The following is a 26,013-nucleotide window of genomic DNA, read 5'->3' on the forward strand; positions in this document are numbered from 1 at the left end:
CTCTGCAGACAGCTTTTTTTCTTACTTTGAGATTTCCTTCCTCCCTAAGAGGTAATTATTATAGGGCTCCCTGGACTTTCCCCCAAAGAGAGCATTCAGAACCTATGGTTTCATCCTTTCATTTCCTATAGTCCCTGACTAGGCCAATTTACCCAGCAGGCAACTTTGAGACTGACCCCAGTAACATTTATTTCACACCTTTCATCACCTTCTTGTTCTCAAGCACTTGTTCTCAGATCCTAATTCTCACATTGTACCTGTGCTCCACACTCATGTGGCTGAGAAAGCTGCCTCAAACCTGAGGGAGTCTGAATGCAATGGTAGGTGAGCTACTGGCAATGCCCACATAGACCACCTCTGAGACCGACAAGCTTTAAAAAAGCTGTCCATCTCTGACTCAGTAGGGTTTTCTTCTTCACATTCCCAGAGACACAGTCCCTTGCCATTAGTGGTCCCCCTGAGCTGGGTTAAAAGATGTGGAATATCCCTTATCTTTTCCCCCAGTCTAACTGGTCAATTGAGACAACACAAAAGCTTCCGGTTTGAAAACCACACTTTATTTGTGAAGGCGACTAGAAATATCCAATAATTTCTATTTTAAGCAAAAACAAAAAACAAACAAAAAGCCTCCTTTCACATTTTTCTTTCTTGTAGAGTTGTTAGTACAAGAAAAAAAATCACAGACTTGGCTATTTATGTTGCATTCCTAGACAAATGGAGAATAAGCTTTATATTTGCAAACCAATCAGGCCCAACACACTGAACACAAGCTGTTTTCCTAAGACTGAGATGACTTATCCAGACTCAACTGGGACAAACTTTTTGCATTGCTTAAATGTAGGAAGTAAGGTTTAATAAACCAAATGAAAAGGCTAGGATTCTGGGAAGGTTGGTGATGTCACGCTGAGGGCTACAAGAAGGCAGACCACACCATCAGGAAAAACCCAGGTCTCTGCCTGAGTAAGGGTATCCATTACCAAACCAGCTGTGCTGCCTCAGCACCATGAGCTCCATCCTGCCTGCTGGAGGGGAAAGGGGGCGGCAAAGTGTCATCGGGTTTACTGATGACTTATTTTAGGGATGTACTGTACTGTACTGCCTCAGCTACTCCTGTCCTTAAATCACAGGCTGTGTATGAGTAACATGCTGCCCTTCAGAATGTCTTTAGATGGAGGGCCTTGTCCATGCAGGCAAAGCCAGAGCCGTTTTCTGGATGGTGTCCAGCTTACTGTTATTTAAAAGTCACTTGAGGAAAGGAGAGCAGAGGTAGCAGCCGTAGCAACAGCTAGCATCTACCGAGAGGGACAGTTCCCTATTGGAAAGCAGCAATGAGATGTGTTATAAAATAAACAGTCCTACAATGCAGAAAAGAATCACAAATCTAATCTATTTATAAATCACATATTTAATATTGGATCATATAGCCATGTTCACCTACACGTTTATGTACCCACTAATCCAATGCTCACACCCTCCTTCCCCAAAATGGAAAGATAAATGCAAATGTAATTTCCAACGGACATTTCCCAAGTAACAGAAAGAAAACCAAAAACTTGCTGTGTTTAGTATAGATATATGTGGGGTCCTCAGGGTTCCAGTGAGTAAAAATGAAATTTCTTGTCCAAATGAGAAACTAAGGGTATTAGCCTATATATATAGAAACAGTAAGTGTTGCATTTTACATTAAATCAAACATTCGGCAATGCTTGCATAATTATGTTTACTTTGAATGATATTCTTTATAAATATGGACTATATGAGAACTATTTTTAGCCTAATAAAATGGGGGGAAATAAGACTGTGGGAATAACTGAAAACACACAGCCCAAAAGAGGACCAAGTGTCTTGTTGAGAAAAAGAAATCAATTCACATCCAAGAAAGTAAAGGACCTCCTCCTTCCTTTCCCTACACAAAGATACAAACGATGACAGTGACAGAGGAGCCGAGATTACAAGGTGGTGAACCAGTTTCACCAAAACATGCCTTCATCACAATGCAGGATCTAATTATTTAATTCCTCCCCACAATGCTATGGGAGAGATTATCTGGTAACACTGCCAGAGGTAGCTCCCATCCATCTCTGCTCACATACTTACTACATCATTGGTGGTCCCACAGTTGGTTTTGCCATCAAAATTAGCATTTTTTTAAAAGCACAGAATTTAAAAAAAAAAAAAAATCAAAAAATCCAAATAGGCATGAACTTTTTCAAATTTTACATAATTATATGAGGAAGTTCACCTCCTCTCTCTGATTAAACCAATTTTCCACCATGATTGGATAAGAAATTTTTTAAAGTAAGTCTCTTTTTCCTCACCCTGAAGTCTATTCAAATCCACGGGAAAGCCAAAATGATTAGTAAAGAAAATAATTTTTTGCACTATCTTTCCTTTCTTCTTTATGTAAGTTTTGGAAAATGCTTTTATGTTTCTTAAGTTTGTGATTCAGAGTAGGACAACATTATCTGATATGATTAATGGCCAACCAATCACTATAAAATGTTCCTGTTGCATTGGGGGTGGGGGGAGGGAGGAAGGGGGAGGGGAATATCTTCCAAGCACCCCAATTTTCTTCACCAGAAGGTCAGAGGTACATTTGGTTTGTATTATTGCGAGGTCCATTAAGTGATCTGGGTTGTTTTTGTGTTTTTTTTTCCGTCAGTAAGGGCTTTATTTGTTAAAAGGGCATTTATGCTTGACCTCCAAATTTGGCTGACAATTTGCTGATGAGATTCATAACCTTTGGGTTGCTCTGATATTTGGACATGTTCGCAGGGTTCTGTGCCACATCCTGGAACGCCACCATCACCTCTGGGTCCTGCAAACAAAGTTGTAACCCCATTAGATAAACTATCCTGGAGGAAGACAGCCCTAATGAACTCATCTATCAGCCTAAATCATACTGCCCCTTCAGCTAGACTCTAGTCTTGTCAGGGTCAATCTGTCAGCCTCACCACTATGCTTTCTGGCCCATAGTAGTGTTCACAATTCTTGGCTTCTCCTAAAAGAACAAATAATCCTACAGGAAGTGGGCCTGTTTCATCAGTAAGTACAACAGTTGGCTGGATCCGTCCCCTCCTCCCCCCCGCCCCCAACGCTCATTTGCTTGCCTCTTTTCTGTGTCGTTTCCTATCAATCCATCTAGTAGGACTTTTGGTCATGGCTAGAATCGAGATCTACTTTCTCTCCGTTATGACATGCTACCAGAGCAATGTGCTAATATAGGGCAATTTTCCCTTGTGTGAGCTAAAGTATTTACACTTGTTCTATTACATGCCATTTCCAAAGTTTCTTAGATAATTGTAGAACACATTAGAAACATAAAAAGAGTTTATAAGACTCGTGACTGCGCCCAAGGACAGACATGGGTACAATCTCCTTTCCCAGGAGGGTCATTCTCTCCTCCCTGCCCGGAGTCAGTTCCTCCACCCCTTTATGATGGCTGCCCTCTTAGGGCTGTGCCCCCTTGGCCAGAATCTTTAGTCACCACCTTGACCACAAGGAGACGGTAAAGGATAGCTTTAGGACCACACTGTGTGCCCAACCTTGTGGGCAAGTCTTAGGTGGGGAGGAATCTGAAATCAGTCAAGATGGAAAATGGGAGGAGGGGAGTCTGTAGGAAAAAAACAGCTGTTTTGTTTCATAAAGCCTTTCCCCGCAAACTGCTCCCCATGTAGAATGGGCGCTTCTTGAGTTCCCCAAATGACCCATCAGTCACTCAACAGGAAAAGATGATTCCTAAAATGGTTTCACTGTCACTACAAATAGAACCACTAGTACCTCCGCCTAGTACGGCAAGAATCAGCAGCCGATAGGTCGGTTTTTACAAAGCTTACCTGCATGGCGGCAAGCACTTCTGGGTCACTAAGAATCTCATTGAGCCCGGGCATTCCTGCCATCCCAGGCATGGCTCCTCCCATGCCTGGCATGCCTCCAAAGTTCCCAGGCATACCTCCAGGAAAACCTGCAACATGAGAATGAAACAAAACAAGCAAAAAAAAAAAATCACATGATGGTGGTCACGCTTTTAACAATATGATTTCTAACAACTGAACCATTTGCTAGCTCCTCACCCAGCATGCCAAAGCTGCCATTAAGTGACAATTCTGGATCGGTCTCATCTTAATCCCTGGCTTTTATCTTGAGACCTTTTGACGATAGCCTAGGCCTGGGGTACCTAATAGCAACTGAAATGGGGCCATAAACCATACATGAGGATCCCTATGTGCTGCACACCCTATCTTAGCTTTAAAGTTGTCATCTCATCTATACTGTGTTGTATTTTTATTTGGCCAAAGATTAATTAAATTCCAATTACATTTTTAAATTATTATTTTTTTTTTTTGGCAAGGCAATTGGGATTAAGGGACTTGGTCAGGAGTGTTCAGTGTCTGAGGCCGGGTTTGAACTCAGGTCCTCCTGACTCCAAAGTTGGTGCTCTAGCCACTGTATCAACCAGCCACCCATTCCCAATTCCATTTTAATCTGGCTCAGGCCACACTCAGGAGAGTTTTAGGCCAAGCATGTACCCTCAGGCCTGACCTATTGGCCCAGACAATCAGAATGAGAGCCATTGACTTTCCAAGTCTGTGTATTGATAAGTATGTTTTGGACACAATTTTCTCTGCTCAAGTTTCTACACAGAACATTCACTTCCAGCTTATAATCCAGCCAATCACAACACAGACACATCTTCAGAAGCCTCACAGCTCCTATTAACCTAGATGACGGGTGAACAGGAAAGCCCAGAAGCCCAACAGACAAGTCCTCACTGTCCATGATTCACCTCTTCTTCATACTCTGATCTCTGAAGCTCACCCAGCTGGTCCATGGTTCCCACAGCAGGGCACAACTTCCACTAATACTGGATTATTAATTCACATTTTAGATATTCTATTATTCCATTAAAGCCCACTTCATTACTGCCAATCCAAGAGCCAGAGCAATGTCAAATGAACTCCCAATGCGTGGAGCTTTAATGCTTCCTTTCAGGTGTGGAAACCACTTGGCAGCAGGCAAACATCATGGGATTTAGAGGAACCTTTGGTTTTCAGACTCTCTGGAGGACACTTCTTTGGGGCTCAGTTCTTTTTCTATACATGAGGGCTCCAAGGAGTTACACACACACACCATGCGCTAGCCACAGGGGAAGGACAGGGTGAAAGGCAGAGGACCAGTGCCTTTCACTGTTAATTCAGTCCAGTCCGCTTGGGCTCCTTGTCCCTGCCTGTCCTCCACGTCTCTGTCTCTTTGGCTCAATGTCAGCAAGAGACCAGTTCATTTAAAGATACAGAAAAAATTAACTTGGCTAGTAAGTATTTAAGCTTTCTGGACATCCCTTCCTCTCCATTCAAACTGGGTTTCACGCCTCCTCTTTCCCCATCCTGTTTTCCTGAGATGGAAGATTACATTGTTGATACATAAAAACTGTCTTTCCTAGATAATGTAACTATGTACTCTGATAATATATACACAGAAAACAATTCTACTGCATGTTTCTTAGAGTTCAGAAAAAAAAACCCAAACAATTTCCTTAATTCAAAACACTGACAGTTTGTTATTTTGATAAGTAGTACCTGGAAAAGAGCCAAATTGGGCTCCTGAAGTTCGTCGGGCTTCTTCCTCCTTTGAAGAGACAGAAAAAAAGAGTCCATCATTCCAGAAGGAGAATCTCAATTGCTTTCTTACTTGCTTGACTCAATCACAAATATCTGAGAGGTCAGGATCATTTGTGTAAAAGCTGGCTCTGAGTTCACTTAACTACCTTGTATCAAAACATTTTGTATTTATTCTTTATAGAATTTGAGGTGTTAACTGTCTCTCCCAGAAGAATGTAAACTACTTAACGCCTGCAGCTTTTTGGTTTTTGTTCTTGGCATACAGTAGTTACTAAATAATTGCTTGTTTACTCATTTTAAAATGTAAAATAAAATAACCTTGTATCAAAGATAGCAGAATTTCTATTAGGTCTACAAGGACCAGAAAAATATACGAAGCAAAATCAATCAATAAAACACATGACACTGTTGCTACTCCACTTTATTTTAAACAAACCAGGCCAACATTCAGTAAATCCGATCTGATTATGCTTCTAAAAGACCCAAGTTGCTTTAACTTGTCAGCAGGATAATGACCAGGATGGCCCCAGCTCTCCAGGACTGTGGGCTTGCCCTCAACAGAAATTCAGGGAGAAGCACTTAGGTAGGAACTAACGGTGCAATTGTCAGTCTTTCTAATGGTTAGAGATAAGTGAGGGGAAACAAAAACACTTTCTGGGATGAAAAATTTCAACTTGATGATCAGTGAGTTTTGAAGTTTTCTGCTGAATTAAATTATAATCCTATGCTACCACCCAAAACAGAAAACTGATGGATCAGCGGGCAGAAAAAGAGAATACCACTGAGTGATGGGCAGAAATCCCACTATAGTAGAAAGGTACAAAACAAACTGCCTCAGATGGGAACAGGCTGATCCAGCTTCCTTTTCCTCTGTGGGTTAATGTCTCATCAGCTAGGTGCTCTATCACCACTATGAACCTGTGCAAGTGTATGGCGTGTGGACATCAAGATCAGGGCCTGATCTCTTATCTCTAGCTCAAATTCTTTACCCTTTGGGCTCTCTCATGTTCTTCCCGAGCCTTCTTCACCCTTTCTAGCCTTTCTTTGACCTCTCGTTCCTCACGTTTTCTTTCATATTTCCGCCGATGTTCAGCAATCTTCTGGGCCTGGTAAAATGAACAGAAAGAGAAATATATTTTTCTCTAAAGTATAACAAAGGAAAAAAAACTACGTGGGCAACCATTACCCTGCCTATCCCCTCATCTCCCACAGAAAATGTAGGACTATTCCTGACTAAATACCCTAAAAAATTTGGGATGGCAATTAAATGACAACTTTAACAGAGCAAGGCAACCCATTACAATGAGACAGTAAGGAAGGACTGACGGGAAGAGACCCAGCTACTTAATTTATAAGCTGTTTTTGAGAACATCACTACAGTGGCAAAAATGTAGTCAAGAGTTCAAGGCCTACTCAGAGAGAAGGGATTGTGCGCCCTCTTGTGGTCAGCGACTCCTCTACACCCTGACCAGCCTTCTGATAAGGAAAGTTTACTCTGCTAGCCCTACTTGAAGGACCTCTGCATCAGAGGAGTCACACACCTCCTGGCCTCCCTAAAGCAAAGATCCAGTATCTAACCTGGTTTTGAGGTACACGCTAACATGCTCTCATAGCATACCCACCTGTTCCAGGGATGGATATCACAGCTGGGTTGCCCATCACTCAACTCTTAGATCATTTCTACAAAAGCATGTATCCAACCCTCTATCCCTCCTCTGCAGCACAGCTTCTTAAACTGTGATTCGATGGGGTTGCAAAATTATAATTTATTATCAATAAATATTTGATTTGTACAATATATAACTTGGGTTGTATAAAAATCTCCCTTGTGGAAAAAGTAGAGTCCTGACCTAGACTATCTGGAGCAGTCTCACTTGGGCTGCTTCCAGCAAACGTGATGCTGTGAGACTACTTCCCAGCCACCTGTGGCTTCACTTACTCTTGGCTGGACTTCCTTCAACATAGCACTGGCATCTTCATCATAGTCCAGCTTGCAAGCCATGGCAAGATCACGAGCAGAGTCCTCCCAGTGACCAAGGAGTCTACAATGGATTTAGATTTAATAATTAATTGATAAATTCTTCCGATCTCTCTGCAATCTCTTCCCCTTCCCATTACCAGAGTGCCACAACACCTGGTTTTCATTCCAAAACAAACTAAAAGAGGATCATTTCTAAAGATCTAAATGAGACAGGTAAGAATCAAAAGCACAGCTCATTTGTGACTTGATTCACACTTTATTTCTCTCACATCAACTACACGTAACTGATGTCATTTTGATCTCAGCAGTATGAGCAGCTGTTTCAAAGAAAAAAAATATTACTATTTTAGGTTTTCATAGAAAATAAGTCTTTCTTCCTTGAAGAGATACAAATCCAGAAAAGGGAGGGATTCAGATGCTTTGGGGAAGATAGTGAATCCTCCCCCTCAGAATAATTTCAGGGGACTGATAACAAAAATTGTGTTTTAGATTAGGGTCAGTTTGTTGATCACACATTCATCATCAGACTCTTAATCTACATTAAAGAGCACTGGTTCTATATGATGGGTCACAGCAGATAGAATCATTCTGGTTACTAAGAAACAGCAATGTTGTATTTCAGGTCTACAAAGTGCTCTGGTTTCAGGTACTCAATGATTCATAATTCACTTCTGGCACAACTCAATAAAAATGGTGTAACCAAAATCACACAAAGGGACACTGGAATTTTTTAACCAGGCCTGGAGACAGGAAGACTCATCTTACCGAGTTCAAATCCAGTCCCTGACACTGTGTTGGGAACAACTCACTTTATCCTGTTTGTCTGAGTATCCCCCTCTGCAAAATAAGCTAGGGAAGGAAAGGGCAAACTCTTCCAGTGTCTGGCAAGAAAGCCCCAAAGGGGATACCTGCAAGTTGGAGCCCAAAGGCCGACAGTGTCTCCCTGTAAAGTCCAGGGGTGTGCCACCTTCAGCCCCCACATCCCCTGGCTGCCAAGTTCTAAGGAGCCTCCCTTTATAACATGTGCTCTGTCCTTCCCTTCTCTTACTCACCTGCCACCCCCTTCCAGGCCCCCCTCCTGGCTTCCCCAAACTCTCCCTCTACATAGTCCTTTCCTTGCTCGCCACAAGACAGTCCAATGAACATGTCTGAGCCTGTCATTCCTTATCAGAAGGCCGCTCTGCTCCCCAGACTCAGACTTCCTCAAACTAGCTCTAGACTCCCTTTCCAGGGAAGTCTCCATTCTTGCCCCCCACACCCAATGCTCTGCTCATCAAGCTTCTTCTACTTTCACTGATGGAGAGAAAAGAACATTTAAGACTGACCTTGAGGAGGAAAAGAACAAGCTCTATCTTAGCGATAAACAGGGTCTACATCATCACAATGGGATCAATCTTTCTCAGAGCTCATCAGTCTTCAATTCACCAATTATTTCATTCAGTGCCTTCTTTCTGATTGATAGCACAAGGCACACAAACTACACCATCCTTGCCTTTAAAGAGATGACATTCTCTTAGCTAAGGAAGGAAATCTAAGCTTATTATGCCTTGAAGCGTCTCTCTCTTCCCCCCTGCTGATGGCTCACTCCTTCCGATCACCTGATGCAGATTCCACTACCAAACACCTGCCTTCTCACTAGCAATGGTTCAGCCTGCACTTAGAGGCCCTGTCCTCAGCATCTGACAGTGTCGTACCTCAACCTGGATCCCAACAGCAGCCCTGTGAAGGAAACGCTGTCACTGTCCCTGCCTCACAGATGAGAAACAGGCAGTAGTGGAGCGTCTGAGGCCAGATCTGTCTCCCAGACTCCAGGCAGCCCAACACCCCTCCGCTGGCCAGGACATTTCAGTGAAGCTCCCTTCCTCTCTGCTCTGCCTTCCCTGGCCTCCCCTACTTGTCTTCCTCAAGGCTAGAAGGACCCCCTTCTCTTTTCTCTACCTCACCCCAAAGAGGGAAAGATTTCCTACCTCATCATCTCTCACAGGGGCATTTGGCGGGACTGGATGGTCAGTCCTGCATTCTAGCTCTTTTTGGAAACTAAGCGACCTCTGCTTTCTGGCTTCCTTTTCTTGGTTCTTATTCCTAATACAGGTAAGGAAGACGGTTTTTTCATTCCCATCTAACTTCTCAACATAAATCAATCCAAAGGAAATATACGTTCTCTAAACATACAAGTTACTATACTAAAAATTGATTTCAGTACTTTTTCCATAGGAATGATGGAATCTCGGCGGTAGAAGATTCACAAAACTGATAAGACTTTTGGCCTTCTAAAGTTCTATTCCTGGGAATAAGCCCCAATATATGAATCCAAAGAAATAGACCTCAGACCCAGCTGGGGGCTAGATTCTGCACCATCAAGGAAATACCCCTCAACATATACACTTAAGTGCAGAGTGTGTAGAGGTTGGACTAAATGGATGTGGGTAGTTTGCTGAAAAGACCTCTAGCAACTATGTACCAGAAGGGGTGTAACCAGTGGGTGACCGAGATGAAAGGCCCTGGATAGATTGGCAGCTGTGGACAGCCTCTTGTTCTTCTCTCCTCCCAAGGGGAGGAAGGGGAAAGGAAGGAAAAGGAAAAGAAGAAGAGGAAGGAAAGGGAGCCCTGTTCCACCCAAAAGTTGCTCTCTCTCTCACCTGTGGGCTTTCCCTCGCCATTTGTAGGGCTGGGCGGAGTCCGGGTTTATTTCAATCGCTCTATCACAATCTCTAATAGCAGCATTGGGTTTTTGCAGTTTTATAAAGATACTAAAAAGAGAGATGACATTATTAAGCACTTTCAAAAACAATTTCACAAAAGGTTGACACAACAGTCCCCATGAGAAAAGAAAAAGCTAACACTGACAAGTGCCATTTGGAACCTTCTCTCCTCCCCCCTTCCTTCTTCCTGATCCAATGACCCACAAACTAGGAAGAAAAAAAAGGGGGGAGCTTGCACGTTACTTCACTTCCCAGGGCTCCTTACCTGGCTCTCTTAGCATATAAAATGGCCAAACGGGGATTGAGTTTGATGGCCTCTGTGAATAACTGAATGGCGGCATTAAGGTCACCTAAAGTAATAACCAAGAGGAAAAATGAAAAACAGACAAAAAACCATGTTAATGCTTTTGTAATATTCATTTACCTCACATTTCCCAAATAACATTTAGAATAGTCATCTACATTCTTCCCATGACCAGCAAAAATATTAGTAGTTACTTAGGTCAGTGTGCAAAACGAGCTATTGGCACGTGCCTGCTTCAGGGTCTCCTGAACTGCATGTAGCCCAGGAAAGAAACATACTGTTAAATCTGAAACCCCCAGGGAACCAATATGTGCTACTTTCTCAGTGTGATGTCCTCTCTAACCAAAAAGGCTGCTGGATATCAGTCAGAGATTGCACTAAGGGAATCTAGCCCAAGTTCGGGCTAACTACAACCACTCCCGTCTGGGCGAGCACAGCGCAGCAGGAATAAGCATGGAAGAGGCTTGGATGAGAGCAGTGCTGCCCGAAGAGCGTCTGAGGCTGGGACAGGCAGGGTGGGGATCAGGGATGTTCGCGGATCCTTAGCAGAGAAGCCTCATCACCACCTTCTTGAAAAAAGACATTTTCCTACTGTTCGCTCTCCCTGTGGTAGTTTCTAGGGATTCATTCACACACCTAGCTGCCAGATCTTTCCCAAAGGAACACTTTTCTGTTGGTGTAGCTGCGTAAGCACAGGGCAGGCACCTCCAGGAAGGTCAAAAGAAGCCCCTCTACTCACCCCCATTGAGGGCGTCAATGGCCGCCACTTTCTTTTCATTAGCCTGATCCATCATCTCATCTGTTATCTAGAGAAAGATTAAAGAGAAGAGGCTGGATTATATATGGGGTGGAGGAGGGAAGGGGAGAGGGGCACAGAGGCAAGCTTCTACCACAGAGGCCCACAGGCTCCACGCTGGCCCCCGCACCCCCCTGCCCCATACTTCAGGCTGACCACTCTGTCCAGACTTCAAGCCCTGAGCTGCCCCCACTTCTACTTTCATTTGAGCCAGACTCACAGAACAATACTGCTCCTAGTTTTTAAGTGAGTAAATGAGAAAGATCCTTCTGCAAAGGGAAGGGCAGGCAATTCACTGGCTGAACTGAAATAAGAGAATCAAAATTTAAATGAGCACACGCTAATCATTTCTGCCCATGAAAAGTCACAAATGTGTGACAAAGGGAACCCCTCTGAGAATAAATGTTTCTTGGCAGTAGAAAATAAAATTTCAGTATCATTTTTACCAAGATGAGCTTTATGCTCGGTGCTTCATTTTCCCATCTGGATTTTTTTTTTAAAATGTACTCAATTAGCATTCAAGTCTTTTTCCTTATGACATCAAAAAGAACAAAACCTATGAAAACTGCTTTCTACAAGAGCCTTTTCTCTTCTTACTATATTTCTGTGCATATATTTAATTTATCTCATGCTATAAAAAATTCTCTCCAGTTTCCCTGGTTGTTTCATCCCCCATATCTCCACTCCAGACAAGCGCGCCACTCTCTGACTTCCAGGACCACATCGCCAGCAGCCTCTGAATATTCTAGAACTAGAGTACCTCAAAGCATCGTACCACGCCAGCATGTACAAAACAGAGCTCCAAGGGGTTTTCCTCTCCACGCTTGCTTTATAGCAGCACAGTACTCCTGTTCATAACCACAGCATGACCTCCCACTCATTCTTCTGCACCTAATACAGCCCAAACTGGGCTACCGAATCTTCCCAATTTTCTACCTCCACAACACCCTATGAATTTCTATCCCCAAGGCCACCATCTCAGTGGGGAGTCAATGGCATCATCTCTCACTGGATTGCTACCAAGATCTCCTAACTGGTTTTTCCTGCTTTTTTCGAAGTAATCAGGGTTAAGTGACTTGCCCAGGGTCACACAACTTTAAGTGTCAAGTATCTGAGGACAGATTTGAATTTAGGTCCTGATGCTCTATCCACTAGCTGGCATCTCTTCCCACTCAAGTCCAGCCAACACAGCTGGCAAAAAGATTTCCCTCAAGGAGTTGATGTGACCATGTCACTCTGGAGGCTCCCAAGGACTCCAATCATCTCAATACTAAAACCACCTTCATCTAACTGTCACAAGTCCTTCCCGGTCTCGTCCCCAATGTTGCACTGGGGTGCACATCTGGCTGTCCCAAAGCCCTGGGGCCCTTCCCTTCCCATCCCTCCCCGATTCCAAGAGCTCCACACCATCCCCACATTACCCCTCCCACCCTCACTCAGCACCACAAGCTCATCCCCAGACTGCTCCAAGATACAACAGGCATCTGTATACCCTGTGGACCCCAGCAGCCCAGCCCAGCCTCTGGATACAACCAGCACTTATACACATCCTCCTTTCAGCTTTCACTGGAAGTGAAATTACTACTACCAGCAATTCTTAAGGCAAAAGACAAGGAGGGTCTTGAACTCACCTCTTTAGTCTCATCTCCCATTTCCTGAGGGGAGTCTGTATCTGCTTCAATCACACCTTCATTATCAATTTCTGCAAGGGGCAAAACACAAGTCCATTAGCAATCTGGGGGAGGTCTGAGAAGGATGTCTTTCCCCCACCCCATGTCAATCACATGAGCCCAGCTCCTCTCACCAACATCGCTTTCCTCGCTCTCTAGCTCTTCTAGTTTGGGGGCTTCCTCTGCTTTTTTAGTTTCCGTCTTTTCTTCCTAAGAAAACAAGAGCCAACCAAGTCAGCCCCATACTCGCCACCTCTTCATCAATCAGAACGTGCAATGGCAGCAGACACTGGGAGGTTTTACACTGAGAAAAACTCTGGGTGTTCACTTGCAAGAATAATAAGCATTAACGAGTTACTGGAGCAGAAAATGAGTTCAATCCTCTCTTTGTAGACTGCCCTTCCTTAAGTCCAAAGTGCTCAATGGTTTTGGTTTAACAAGCCCAGGACTGAACTTAGCTCCACCATCCACATGCTCTGAAGCTGTCCTGCAATATCTCATCAAGTGAGAGATATGTAAAGCACTCAGCCAGAACCTGTGCAGGAACTATGTTATAAATGCTGATTTTCTCAGAATGTTCTTAATAACATGGTTTTTTCTTATCTTGAAAAATTGATAGAAGTCTTAACTCGTTACAATGCCTTGGATACTTTAAGAATTTAAGGAGAGGAGAAATATATCCAGAAGAAACCCCAAGAAAAGATGGAACAGAAGTAAACTGAGTTTCTGTGCCCACATTTCCTCCAAACCAAGCTAGAAAATGGACCAGAACGAATGCTAATGAAGCAATCCAGAGAAAATCCTTATGAGTCCTTTGTATGGCCCAGGTTGGCATGGAAAGGTTTTAAGATTAGGCCAGTCTGGTACACAGAAAGAGGTTACTATCAGACTTGGACACCCTTAGACTCATGCAGGCTACTCTTAACAGGGGCAGGCACCAACTGGCATCTCTGCTCCCCACCCCCAGTCCCAGGGAGGAGTGAGGTCAGTGGCCCTGCTGGCTAGGGAGGCCCCAGCCAATGCAGAAGTGGGCATGGATGTGGCTTAGACCACAAGTTCGGAGCAGGGTCTCACTTCCAAGCTCTAGTCAAGTTGTAGGGGAATGAGTAAGAACCTACAATTCTGCTGCTCTGAACCTCTCAGGGTTTCCCCACTAGCTAACAGAGCCTAAGAGCAGCAGTAGCTGTTCTGCAAAGCAAACCAAATACTCTAGAAGCCTGACACTTATGGGTACCCAGACTGAGCTATCCCTGGCACTCTGAAACACGACATCCATTATCCCCAGAAAACAACAAGAGGAGCAGGCCAGAAGTATGCTGAGGCCGTCAATGCTCCAGTCAGGAAGGAAGCTGGGAGGATAAATAAAAGACTCCCACCCTAATGAGCCTTTATAACAGTGCAGTAAAGCTCAAGACACAAGCCCAGAAAGAATGATTCCACAACATATATGAGCAAAGCCTCAAAGAAACACACAGACTGGGAACAAACTCAACCATAATTCCTGGAAGATAAAGAAAGAAGTTTTTAAAAGTTATGTTTTTTATAATTAGAATGAGAGTACTTGAGAAAGAAACTGGAAAAGAAACGATAGCTGTAGAACAAAGAAATGGAACAGTAATTAAGACAACTTGGCACAAGAGATAGAAGCTTTTATGCAAAGCAACAAATTCCCTGAAAATAAGAATGGTCCAAATAGAAGCCAAAGACACAATAAGAAATAGAAACACAAAGACAAAAAGATAAATAAATAAAAACCCTTATAGTAAAAACCACCAAAAGACCTGGAATGTGACATTCCAAAGGGCAAAAAAATTGGGCAGATAGCTAAGTATAACTTCCACAGCCAAATATAACGAATATAATGTTACAAGGGAAACAGCTGGACCCCTTAATAAAACAGACTCTTCCAAATATTCCTGGTGGAAAGACCAAAGCCTCAGAGAATCTTGGGAGATTTAAATACAGGAGAGAAAAGAAACATAAAAAGGTACAAACACATAAATGAACTTAAAAGATAAAACAAGGATAAATAACTTCCATTCAAACATGGGGAGAGGATACCAGGGGGTCCTTGTGAAACCATTCATCATTATAAGGGTTCACAAAGGGGTCCAATGAATCAAGGTCTAGGCGTGATCTTAAGAATGGAAAGGGAGAAGACGAATATATTCTGGGGAAAAGGGAAGTTAGGAAAAACTCACACAGAAAGGGTGTAAAAGTGACATTTATACAGACTAAGGCAGGGGAGAAGTGGGGGACACTAGACATGAACTTTATTCTTATGTGAACTATTTGAAAGAAGAACACACACACACACACACACACACACTTCATTCCACAGGAAAACAGAAGAAGAGAATTAAAGGGAAGATACATTGAAAGAGGGAGGAATGAGTCTTGAGCAAAACAAATTCTAAGGATGTACAAAAATAGTAATAACTCTTGTTGAAGGGGTGCCCATAAACTAGAGAACAGATAAACAAGTTATGGTATTTGAATACTGAACTCTTATCAGTGTAATGACTAACCAAGATTCCAGAGGACTAATGAGGAATAAATCTGCCTACTCCCTGAAAGAAGTGAAGAAATGAGATGAGACAAATACTTTTTAGGATGTGGCTAATAGAGAAATTTGTTTTGACTGATGATACATGCGTGCCATGAGTTTTGCTTTTTCTGTGTTCTCAATTTGGGGGGAGTGGTGGCAGATCTTGGCTGAATATAATAAAATTTTAAAAATCAACAAAAAAGAAAGTCAACATTAGCTATGCCCTCAATGATCAAATTAGAATTAATTTCTACTTACCTTGACTTTTTCTTCTGATTTTGCTTTATGTGGAATCGGTGGGATTTTACCACCCATACTGGAAAAAGAAAAAAAAATAATCAAATTTTAACAAAAATACGCATTATTATCTTTAACACACAAACAGTTTTATTATGCTATTGTAGCTGACAACAGCTACATACTACGAAAGAGTTGGATGCCTGCAAGGAATCACTGCCAGATGGGACAGCTCAGAAAGTCACGTGGTGAATGTTTGCATACTTGAAAAGCAAGCCATGCAAAAAGATCCCAACTTTCACATACAATCATCGTGCTCTATTCCACTATATATCCGGCAGTATCCATTTTAACTGGTATTCTGTTAATACCAGAAAAAACCTTTTATGATGGGGGCATCTCCAAATCTAAATATCATCAAGTGGGGTTATCCTGGCAGAAATATATACAAGTAAAATCTAAATTAAATGGAACACTTGCTTGTGTTTTATCTACATTTAGCTTTTTCCTAATTGACTCACAGTGAAGCAAAAAGCTACCACCATCTCCCCAACACCTTTTAGTTCTATTGCTGATGCATATAAAATAGACTAATAACTTCTGGCAGGGCAGCTAAGCAGCACAAGTCAAAACTCCACCATACAACCAATGAAGTGTCTGAGGCTGGAAGTGTCTCAGACTCCTGGCCCAGCTTCCTGCACTATGGCACCCCTAGCTGCTCCAAGGTCGCTTCTACAGGGTTCCGCTATTGTCTCTCCCAGACCCTCCATATGCTTATTTCCCTTGACCTCTGTAGGATTCACAGTGCTAGCTATTCCATTCCTCCTTCATCCTATTTCTTCCTACGCAAGCACATTCATGCCTCCCCTGCACCTTTTCCAATAAGAAGTAAAACATACTAGAAAGAATACTGAATTTGGAGTCCATAGGCTCAGGGTAGAGTTATTTAAGATCACTGCTGTGAAAGGAGAGGGCAGTCTAGCTACCTTTTATCTTGGCCAATCCCCTTTAATTTACAAATGAGCCAATTGAGCTCTTAAGAGGCTTCCTGAATCCCAGTCCTTACCAAGTGGTCCTGGACTGCTGAGTCTTCCTCTTCATCTATAAAGTTGAGAGGAGGGTGGGGGCCAAAGTATCCCATTAGCTATACCTTATTTTGTTTTTGTTTTTGAGAATTTAAAATAAAATACCTTGTACACATTAAGCACTACATCAAAGGTCAGGTTTTCTATGTAAGAATGGAACAAAGGGAACCTTGTGTGCTTAAAATTGATGCCAATCTGGCCAAAGCCCCAGCAAGGCCTATGAAGTCACTTCTGAGCTGACACCCTCCCTGGGTTTGTAAGCAATGCAGGCACCAGCACAAGGGACCGAGCCCTTCTGGCAGATTTCCTTTTCTCAGAACTTCCTGGACCTTTCATGGGCAAGGGAATCTATTTGGAATTAGTCATTTATCTGTTTATTTTTTTTATTAAAGTTAAGTCCTTGGAGGGAAAAGGTGGTTTTCACTCCCAACACTATTGTGGAGAAAAGGGTTTCATCAACCTAAAGGAATTCTCTGCATTTCACCCCCCTGAATCCCCAGCACTAAATGCAGGATCAAGTTATGGGCCACAGCAAGCGCACAGTAAATTTTTGGGCCTTCAAAAAAAAAAAAAAAAAAGAGGTTAGTACCATGGCCCCTGAACCATGGCACAGACTGCCAGGAGCCACTATTAGGTGTTCTGTTTGGATGGCATGCCCCTGTCACTGCCACCACCTCCACCTTTCCTTTGTATTTTTGGTTACAAAGGATGGCTCTCTGGGAAAAAAAGAGAGAAGGATGCATTTGAAAATAAAGATGTCAGCAAAAATACTAACAAAAACTCAAAAAAATAAGTGTCTGTCAGCAAAAATACTAACAAAAACTCAAAAATAAGCGTCTGTTGAATTGTAGTATTCAGGAATCATCACTCAGGAATGGTGGCAGGTCATGGGTGGGCAGGATGTCATCCACTTACAATGGATGTAATCCATCATTGGAGTGAGCATCTTAGAGATGTAAAATGTGATTGCAGGTATCTTTCAGTCTGCAATAAAAGGGAATGACCTCTGGAGTTGGGCGGGGGGGAGAGGAGGGGGCCGGCGGGGAAGGGGAGGGGGAATCAGTGACAAGTGATATCTTCTCATCATTTTCCGTCTGATTTCCTCAAAGCTAAACTTGGTCTTCTAGAAATCAGTGATGGTGCAGGCCCTGAAATCAGGAGGACAAATTCAAATCTGCCCTCAGACACTTAACACTGCCTAGCTGGGTGACTCTTAGCAAGTCACTTAACCCCAATTGCTGAACCCCAATTGCTCCAGCAAAAAACCACATACAAATAAAAGAAACAGGTAAATCACCTCCAGAAAAAATCCCACTTTATCAATCCTTTCTCAAAGAGTAGATAAAGGACTGAATGCCAAATTTCATCTGCCATCTGACCCTAGCAATAGACAGTGGCCCCATCACTTCTGAGAGCACAGCTCCTTCAAAGTATTCTTTGTTTTGTTATCATTAGGATCTAACACCAGGCCCTGCACACAACTGGTACTTTATAAATGTTTGTAAAAATGACAAAAAGAAAAGTAGAGGCAGGGAGTTAGCCAGATGTCTCCGGTGCTTCCATCTGAAGAACCCCACCGACCCCGACTGGTCCAAGACCTCGTCCTCCCCCATCTTCTTCTGGGCCTTGCTGAGCCCACTGGGTTCAAAGCCAACACCATGAATGAGACACACAGGGATATACAAGGCGAGTTGAATGGCCACCATCTTCCCTCTGCTCTGATGACAGCAAAAGCTCAAGGGCCTGATCCACAGCACCCCACTTCCTGAAGCACCTCCTTCCAGTTCAGCTGCCCCTTCTCTTCCCCCACTGCAGAGAAAGAACGCACCTTTTTTTTTTTTTTAATTTTTTAAATATATATTTTATTTTATTTTATAATAACTTTATATTGACAGAATCCATGCCAGGGTAATTTTTTTACAACATTATCCCTTGCACTCGTTTCTTCCCCTATTTTTCCCCTCTCTCTCTCTACCCCCTCCCCAGATGGCAAGCAGTCCTATATATGTTAGATATGTTGTAGTATATCCTAGATACAATATATGTTTGCAGAACCGAACAGTTCTCTTGTTGCACAGGGAGAATTGGATTCAGAAGGTAAAAATAACCCGGGAAGAAAAACAAAAATGCAAATAGTTCACATTCGTTTCCCAGTGAAGAACGCACCTTCTTAACTGGCAGCCATCAATGTGAGGGGCTCAGGAGCTCTGCCTTCCCTCCAATGACTACCTGTCTTGCTAATAAGTATATCTGAAGCTCTAGGCCAAGAACTGCGGATACAACCGAGGGTAAAAGGCAGTCCCTGCCCTCAACAGAACAAGAAGTAAAAGCTGTGCCCAGATGGAATAAACTGGAGAAAACCATCAGAAAGGGCCCTGGAATGAAGCAAAAAGGCAGAAGCAAGAAGATAACTTTACACTGATACACTAATATTATGGCTGAAAAGTACAATCGAAGGAGGATAGGGGTGGGGAAGGACCCACCATAGAGGTCTACAGCTCACAGACCAACAGAATCAATATTGAATTACTGCTATTGGCAACACTTTTTGGGGCACTCGAGGCCAGGTAACATCAGGGCTTCTCAGACATTGAAACTTTCTCACATCTCATCTTTTTCAGTGTCTAATAATGTGCACAGGGCCTGGCACATTATGGATGTTTAATATATTTTCTTTAACAGATGAAAAATTGTAACATTCAAGTACAGAGAGTCTAGGAGATATAGTGTCACAGAAAAAAGTGATGATAACCACAGCTTAAGACCCCTTCAAAAATGCTCATTCTAGAGGACGAGGCTAACATCAGCATTATTAGGCTGGGAGAAATGGACAGACATTTATTTGGTTTTCACAATTATGAAAATTAAGTTGGCAAAATGAAACAGAAAACAAACCCAAGAAGAAAAAATAAACAAGGATTATCAAGGATAATCAAGTTATCTTCCCCCTTCCAGAAGGTAAGCTCTTTGGGGGAGGAACTGGCTATATAATGAGAGTTGGAGAGTCATGTGGTTTAACATGCAATTAAATGGGAATCGGGAGGATAAGAAAGAAAATACTGACTAGGCACCCATTCTTGCAAGAATGTAAAAGAAATCTTTCCCCGCGTTCATCAGTGAGATCTTGGTAAGATATTTTGTTTCCTACAAGGCTTTATGTCATTCTCAGAGAAAACAATTACCCAGAGGACACAGTTGCCAACATGACTTCCTCAAGTATCATCTGACCAGGTCACGCCTGGGCTCAAATTTCCAATTACTCCCCTCCCTCAGGCAATTGGGGTTGAGTGGCCTGCCCAAGGTCACCCAGCCAGGAAGCATTAAGCAATTGACGTCAAATTTGAACTCAGGTCTTCCTAACTTCAGGGCTAGTGCTCTATCTACTGCGCCGACTAGTTGCCCCACTCCCAATTACTTTTAAAGGATCCACCATCAACTCTTCCTAGAGGCAACAATGATATATTGAGGGGGGGGGATGAGGAGAGAGCCAGAAGTACTTGGGATCCAGTTTTCCATCTCCCAAGACCCTATACAACTGTAAGCTACAGAGATATACTCACCTGCACTGAGAGGAAGTTTTTTCATTTGAGGATTTCCTTTATCAATGCAATCAAATATCCAGTCCCTATCTTCCTACAATTATCCAGTGTACAGAAAATATTTGGGGATTTGTTTTTTTTTTTTTTAATGAGCTAGCTCCCTTGAAATAATTGAGGCTGCCTCCTCTCCTCCTCCTCCCAAAGATCCAGTGTTTCTAGGCTGGGGACCAGTGACAAACTGGTATTAGCACCGTACTTGTGCCTGACAAGTCAGTGTCCACTCTATGCCCAGGCCTCAGGATCTTTCTTTCCCCAAACCCTCCTCTTTCCGACTCTCCCATCACTGTTGCCAAGGGCATCCCCCTCATTTGGGGTTCCTCACCTAATAGCCATCCTTACATTCACTGCACATTCCAATCCACTGGCAAATCTGCTCTTATCTCACACATACACATGTCCTGCCTGATAACCCCTCTTCTCCCCACCCAAAGCCTCCTCACACCCTTAATACACCCTTAATTCACCCTCGTGGCCACATGTACTGCTTGGAGAGGGAACAAAGGGAGCAAGAAATCCATCCAAAAACAACAGAAATGTTTTACAGGGCATTTGCCATTTTCACACAATGCGGCACTAACAATAGATGTCTGCAAAATGGTCACCAAGACAATCGGTGCAGCTTATTGCCAACTTCAGCTTGCTGAAGATGAAAGGGTAGAACAGTTTTAACACTTCAGGACTTCAATCCATAAAGGTGGGGAAAGGGAAGGATCAGAAGTATATAGAAAAGTATGATTTAGAAAGAAGAAATGAGATAATCCAACCTATATAATTTGCATGATTTGTACAGAAGAAACATCATACTTCACTACCTGCAAAACTTTATTCAAAACAAGAATTGTGCCCAGAAAAATCCCCAAGACTAAACTGACATTTTAATAGATAAGATAATTAAGAGGGTTATCTCATATCTCTGGAAAGTTGAGCCACTGGCTCATTAGAATTAAAATCAGACTTTACAATATAGCGATGAGAAAAAAAAAACAGAATCTATAGTTAAAATGAAACATTTCAATAATGAAAATCAAAGTCAAGGGATAATAGAAATGACACCAAAAATTACTATTTCATCCAGAAATTACAATAATGTAAATCAGTCACTGCAATGGGACCAGAAGGCCCATTAATTAGCAGTAATATAGCTTGCCAAAAAAAAAAAAAAAAAAAAAAAAAAGGCTTTAACACTGGATTTGAATATAACTCATTGGTAAAATCTTACAAAGAATGAAAGGTTATTATGAGCTCATAGAAGAGTTTACCCTGTTTATCCACACAGGAAAAGATTTGGGTGACAAGTCTATTGGACAGATTCACTCTGCCTCTGATCTCTAGATCTGGGACAGACATTCAAGATGGATTATCAATGAGCTGCACCAAAGTGAAAAGGAAGAGTGATCTGATTTATTCCAAGTTTCCCATCTTTAAAAATAATCACTAAAACAGTGTTGCTTCACCAAAACTTCCACTGGTCACCACTGCCCTCGAGGAAGGAATGATTAATGCGCTACAGTAGGGAGAGCAATGGATACTTGTGGGTGTGAGCAGGCTACCTTACACCCACCTAGAACTCCATAAGACTTCTGACTGACCTCAAAAAAGGTACTTCCCCTTGAGGCCTGTATCATCTTCCACATGAAGAGGCTGGACACAAGTCCATTTTCATGAGGTGTGGAATGGTTGTGGACAGAGAGAACACTAAAGAATTGATCCCCGAGGCAAACAGGCAGAAAGCTCTGATAGAGATCAGTTTAGCTCCGTGGCCCCACCCTCTGGAAAGGTCCTCCAGTCTGAAATCCAATTTATCTGGGGGGGTCTCCAGCAGCCTTACCTTGCCAAGTCACGTCAGAAATCCCAATCACGTCCATGAGGTTAAATTTTCCCTATAAAATCTTTAGGGATTTAGGTGGGCCACTTCATGGCTGCTGCCCTCCTTTAGGTCAGTGTGCCACGGCATTGCCTTAATAGAGTCTTTATAATCTCTCCTCCCCTTCCCCCATCATATGGTATCTTCCCTAACTCCACTATGCTTCCCAACCTCACTTTTCCTTCTTACAGCTAACTTTTAGGGTGCTAAGTCCTTTTAGGATTTAAAGCCTGCTAGCTAAGGAATGCCCCAACCTCATGGGGAGCTCCCTTTCTACTAGATAATCACGAGTTCCACTGAGGAACTTGTCTTTCATAGGCTCTACCGCTTTATCTCATATTCACCATTCCCAGTGTCCACTCACCTGCTTAAGGCTTTGAAGGCCTTTGGTCTAGTCTGAATAAGCCTTTGAATGGGCTCTGAAGTATAAATTACATGGAATTACAAATTCGAAGAAGTAGCTTAAGTGCTGCCAGAGGCTTGTGAGAGCTTAGCTTAATTAAAGTGTTCGATTTCATTCCAGTGATGCAATCCAGATGATGTCTTGTAGTTCTGTATCCCTTCATTTTGTCTGTAACCTCTTCCCTAAACAAATCTACCTTTTGCCAAAGAGAAAGGTCACTGTGCATTTTTCACGTGACTGAACCTGAACTTTTGGTGCCTACCATCATCAAGCATCTGTATCACCCACATCAGGTTGGTCCTCTAACCACAACACATTTCAGTTCTAGAGCTATTGTTGGAAACAAGAGTTTTCAAGCAAATATAGACAAGTGAAACTTGAGGAAATCGCTTGAAGGCATATATTGGGAGCCATTTCCCATTTCCCTTAGAACACACAGCCCAATGTCACTCGACTGATAAAATGGTTAAAGGATATGAATTTCGTATTCTTATTATAGATTAGATGACATTATATTATTACATGTTCACATAAGAAATAAAAAAATTGATAGTCATATAAAAATGCTCTAAATCACTGCAAAGTAAAACAACTCTCACACCTATCAGATGGGCTAAAATGACAGGAAAAGATGATGAATGTTGAAAGTGATATGGGAACACTGGGACACTAACGCATTGTTGGTAGATTTGTGAACTCATCCAACCATTCTGGAGATCAATTTGGAACTATGCCCAAAGGACTAGGATACTGTGCATACTCTGATCCAGCAGGGTGTCTACGGGAGTCTATGCCCCAGAGATCATAAAAGAGGGAAAATGATACACATGTGCAAAAAATGTTTATAGCCGCCCTTTTTGTAGTATCATGGAACTGGAAACAGAGTGGATGCCCATCAACTGGCAAATGGCTGAATAAGTTAGGGGATATAAATGTAATAGAATATAATCTGTACTATAAAAATGATGAACAAGCTGATTTTAGAAAAGCCTGCTAAGACTTATTTTTATGAAATAATGCTGAGTGAAGCAAGCAGAACCAAAAAAATTGTACACAGCAACAATATTGTGTGATGATCAACTGTGATAGCCTGGTTCTTCTCAGCAATTCAGTGAACTCACATAATTCCAATAAACTGGATGGAAAACACCATTTGCATACAGAAATAACTATGAAGACTAAATGGAATGTGGATAAACGCACACTATTTTCTTTTAGTTTTTCCCCCCTTTTGTTCATGACATACATAAAAACTGAATGAATACAATCTTTTTTTGCATTGAAGATGCTACAGATTGTGCCAAAAGCCAAAATTTGATTTAGAGTAGTTGCCTTTCAGTAAGTAACTTCCTTTTGGGTTCACCCTGGGTTCATTTTACTCTTTATAAATAGCAAAAATCTTGCAATCACCCTGCAGACAGTCCCTGTGCCTTTCTTTGCAGAATCAGAGGATCCATCAAATGGATTAAAAGACTCTGCCTGAACTTTCTAGGAAAAACCCCAAGACATAATGAGAATAACTAAAATTAGGACAACAGGTGCAAGTGATTAATGGGGTGAACCAATTTTGTTTTCAACTATCACAAAAAATGCAGGCCACCCATGGGCTACCACAACTTCCCTCCCAAAGCAAGTTCTCAGAAGAGGGTGAGCTGAGATCCCCAAAGCTCAAGCAGAAGAGTGGGACCGAGTCTTGCATGTGAGGGAAGAGCAGATTATGGAAATAACGCCAAAGGCAACCAAACTCAGCTCCCCTGCAGTGACCAATCCAGGTCCAGGTCCCGCTCCCACAAAACCTTAATGCTCCTTGCCAACGGGTTTAACGTCACAAACTACTCTACTTTTATAAGCGCAAAAGCACAGGAGAGGCTTTGCCATCTGAGAATGGGGCTCCGGGACCTCAGGGGGGTCCAAACCTAACACGTGGCCAGGGAGGCCGCGGACCGGATCCGTGACCACCTGGGTGACCTTGGTCAGAACCGCCCACCCTCAACGATTTCCTTCCTCGAAAAATGAGCAGCCCTCCCTGAATGGTGACCTCTAAATGCCATTCTAGCCCCACCTCGGCCTGGACTGGCAGGTCCGCAGGGGCCCCTGCCCCGCCCACCTCCATCACGGACACGCCCCTCCCGCCCAATCCAGAAGGGCAGCGGACCCCAGCCTTCCAGGGGGGCCCCAGAACAGAACAGTGCACGAAAATAACCGAATCAGAGCAGGAAGAGCCCTCAGGGGGAAAACAAGGTGGGCGCCCCTGTCCCTCCCCCTTAGGCAGCCCAGGCACACGAGCCTCTAGGCTTCCCCTCATCCTGGCCCGCTCCAGGCAAGCGCCCCCCGCCCAGCTCGGGTACATGCGCCCCTCCCCCTGCGCAATTCGGGCACGCGCGCCCCTCCCCCTAGCGTACTCAGAACTTTGCCCCTCCCCCTAGCGTGCCCAGAACCTTTTCCCCTCCGAAGCCCGGGCACGCGCTCCCTTCCCCCACCCCTCGAGCATCCCGGGCACGCGCGCCCCTTCACCACTGGAGTTGGGGGGAGGGAGGGGTCATCTTTGCAGGTCGGGGCAGACCGGTCGTTTGCCTCCCGGACTCTCGCGCTCCCGCAACGGTCCCGCCCAGGTCAGGCCTCACCTCTCCACCCATTCCCGGAGGAACCGCAGCTCTTCGGTGTGCAGAAGGCTCGGGTCCTGCTGGCAGAGCCTGATGAAGGCCTGGAGCTCGCTGAGCTTGCGGCTGTCCATGATGGGCAGAGCCGGAGCTGGGACTGAAGCCCGGACTGAGGCCGAGGCCGGGTCGCCGGGGGCCGGAGCAGCGGGCTCTGGAGAGGCGGCGGACGACTGCTCGCGCTCGCGCGTGACGAAGCGGGCGCTGGCCGAGACGGAGGAGACGGAGGTGGTGGGCAGGCGGACGCGCGACGTGGGAGCGGACTGGGTCCGGAACGGCAGATAGCTCCGCCTTCCGGACAGTCTCGTGGGGCCTTGGGGTCTTGGCGGCAGCTCCTCCCCCGCGCCCCGCCCCATCGCACCTGCGCACGAACCTTCTAGAAGTCCCCCGGGCGAGCTCGTCGCCTGCCCGAACGCGCAACCGTGCTTGGCGCACACGCCTCCACTGCCCCCCATGCTGCTGCTAACTCCCGCGACTGGTGGATGCCGGTGGGCTGGCGGCGGGAAGCGGGTTGGATAGGCTGGACTCAGGCGCTCTCGGAAGGCAGCC

General features: G+C 43.8%; 2 protein-coding genes across 4 annotated transcripts in view; one reads left to right on the top strand and one right to left on the bottom strand.

The window, feature by feature from the left end:
• Positions 1-535: 535 nt before the first annotated feature.
• ST13 (ST13 Hsp70 interacting protein) lies at positions 536-25,995 on the bottom strand. The gene is made up of 12 exons (XM_051962105.1): positions 25,432-25,995; positions 15,878-15,935; positions 13,206-13,281; positions 13,033-13,103; positions 11,345-11,411; positions 10,567-10,651; positions 10,239-10,349; positions 7,558-7,660; positions 6,608-6,724; positions 5,577-5,625; positions 3,837-3,964; positions 536-2,818 (listed from the first exon to the last, which is right to left on the bottom strand). Exons 1-12 carry the CDS (start codon positions 25,917-25,919, stop codon positions 2,690-2,692), a joined length of 1,482 nt encoding a protein of 493 aa, XP_051818065.1. The 5' UTR covers positions 25,920-25,995; the 3' UTR covers positions 536-2,689.
• Positions 24,692-26,013, top strand: part of XPNPEP3 (X-prolyl aminopeptidase 3) — a 32,053-nt gene continuing 30,731 nt past the window's right edge. For all 3 annotated transcript variants that reach the window (XM_051962101.1, XM_051962102.1, XM_051962104.1), the window contains exon 1: positions 24,692-25,048. In XM_051962101.1, the coding sequence (XP_051818061.1) occupies positions 24,838-25,048 (211 nt within the window). In that variant the 5' untranslated portion in view covers positions 24,692-24,837. The remainder of the gene's footprint in view (positions 25,049-26,013) is intronic.

The sequence above is a fragment of the Antechinus flavipes genome, chromosome 5 (genome assembly GCF_016432865.1).
Source record: "Antechinus flavipes isolate AdamAnt ecotype Samford, QLD, Australia chromosome 5, AdamAnt_v2, whole genome shotgun sequence".
Classification (NCBI taxonomy): domain Eukaryota; kingdom Metazoa; phylum Chordata; class Mammalia; order Dasyuromorphia; family Dasyuridae; genus Antechinus; species Antechinus flavipes.

What these genes read in the sequence shown, in the direction of transcription:
- ST13 (XM_051962105.1), bottom strand. Translation starts at nt 25,919, where the DNA reads ATGGGGGGCAGTGGAGGCGTGTGCGCCAAGCACGGTTGCGCGTTCGGG. An exon ending in TGGCGAGGGAAAGCCCACAG is followed by an intron (nt 7,661 to 10,238) that starts GTGAGAGAGAGA and finishes AATCCATTGTAG; the next exon opens with ACTCCTTGGTCACTGGGAGG. An exon ending in CCAATTTGGCTCTTTTCCAG is followed by an intron (nt 3,965 to 5,576) that starts GTACTACTTATC and finishes CTCATGTTGCAG; the next exon opens with GTTTTCCTGGAGGTATGCCT.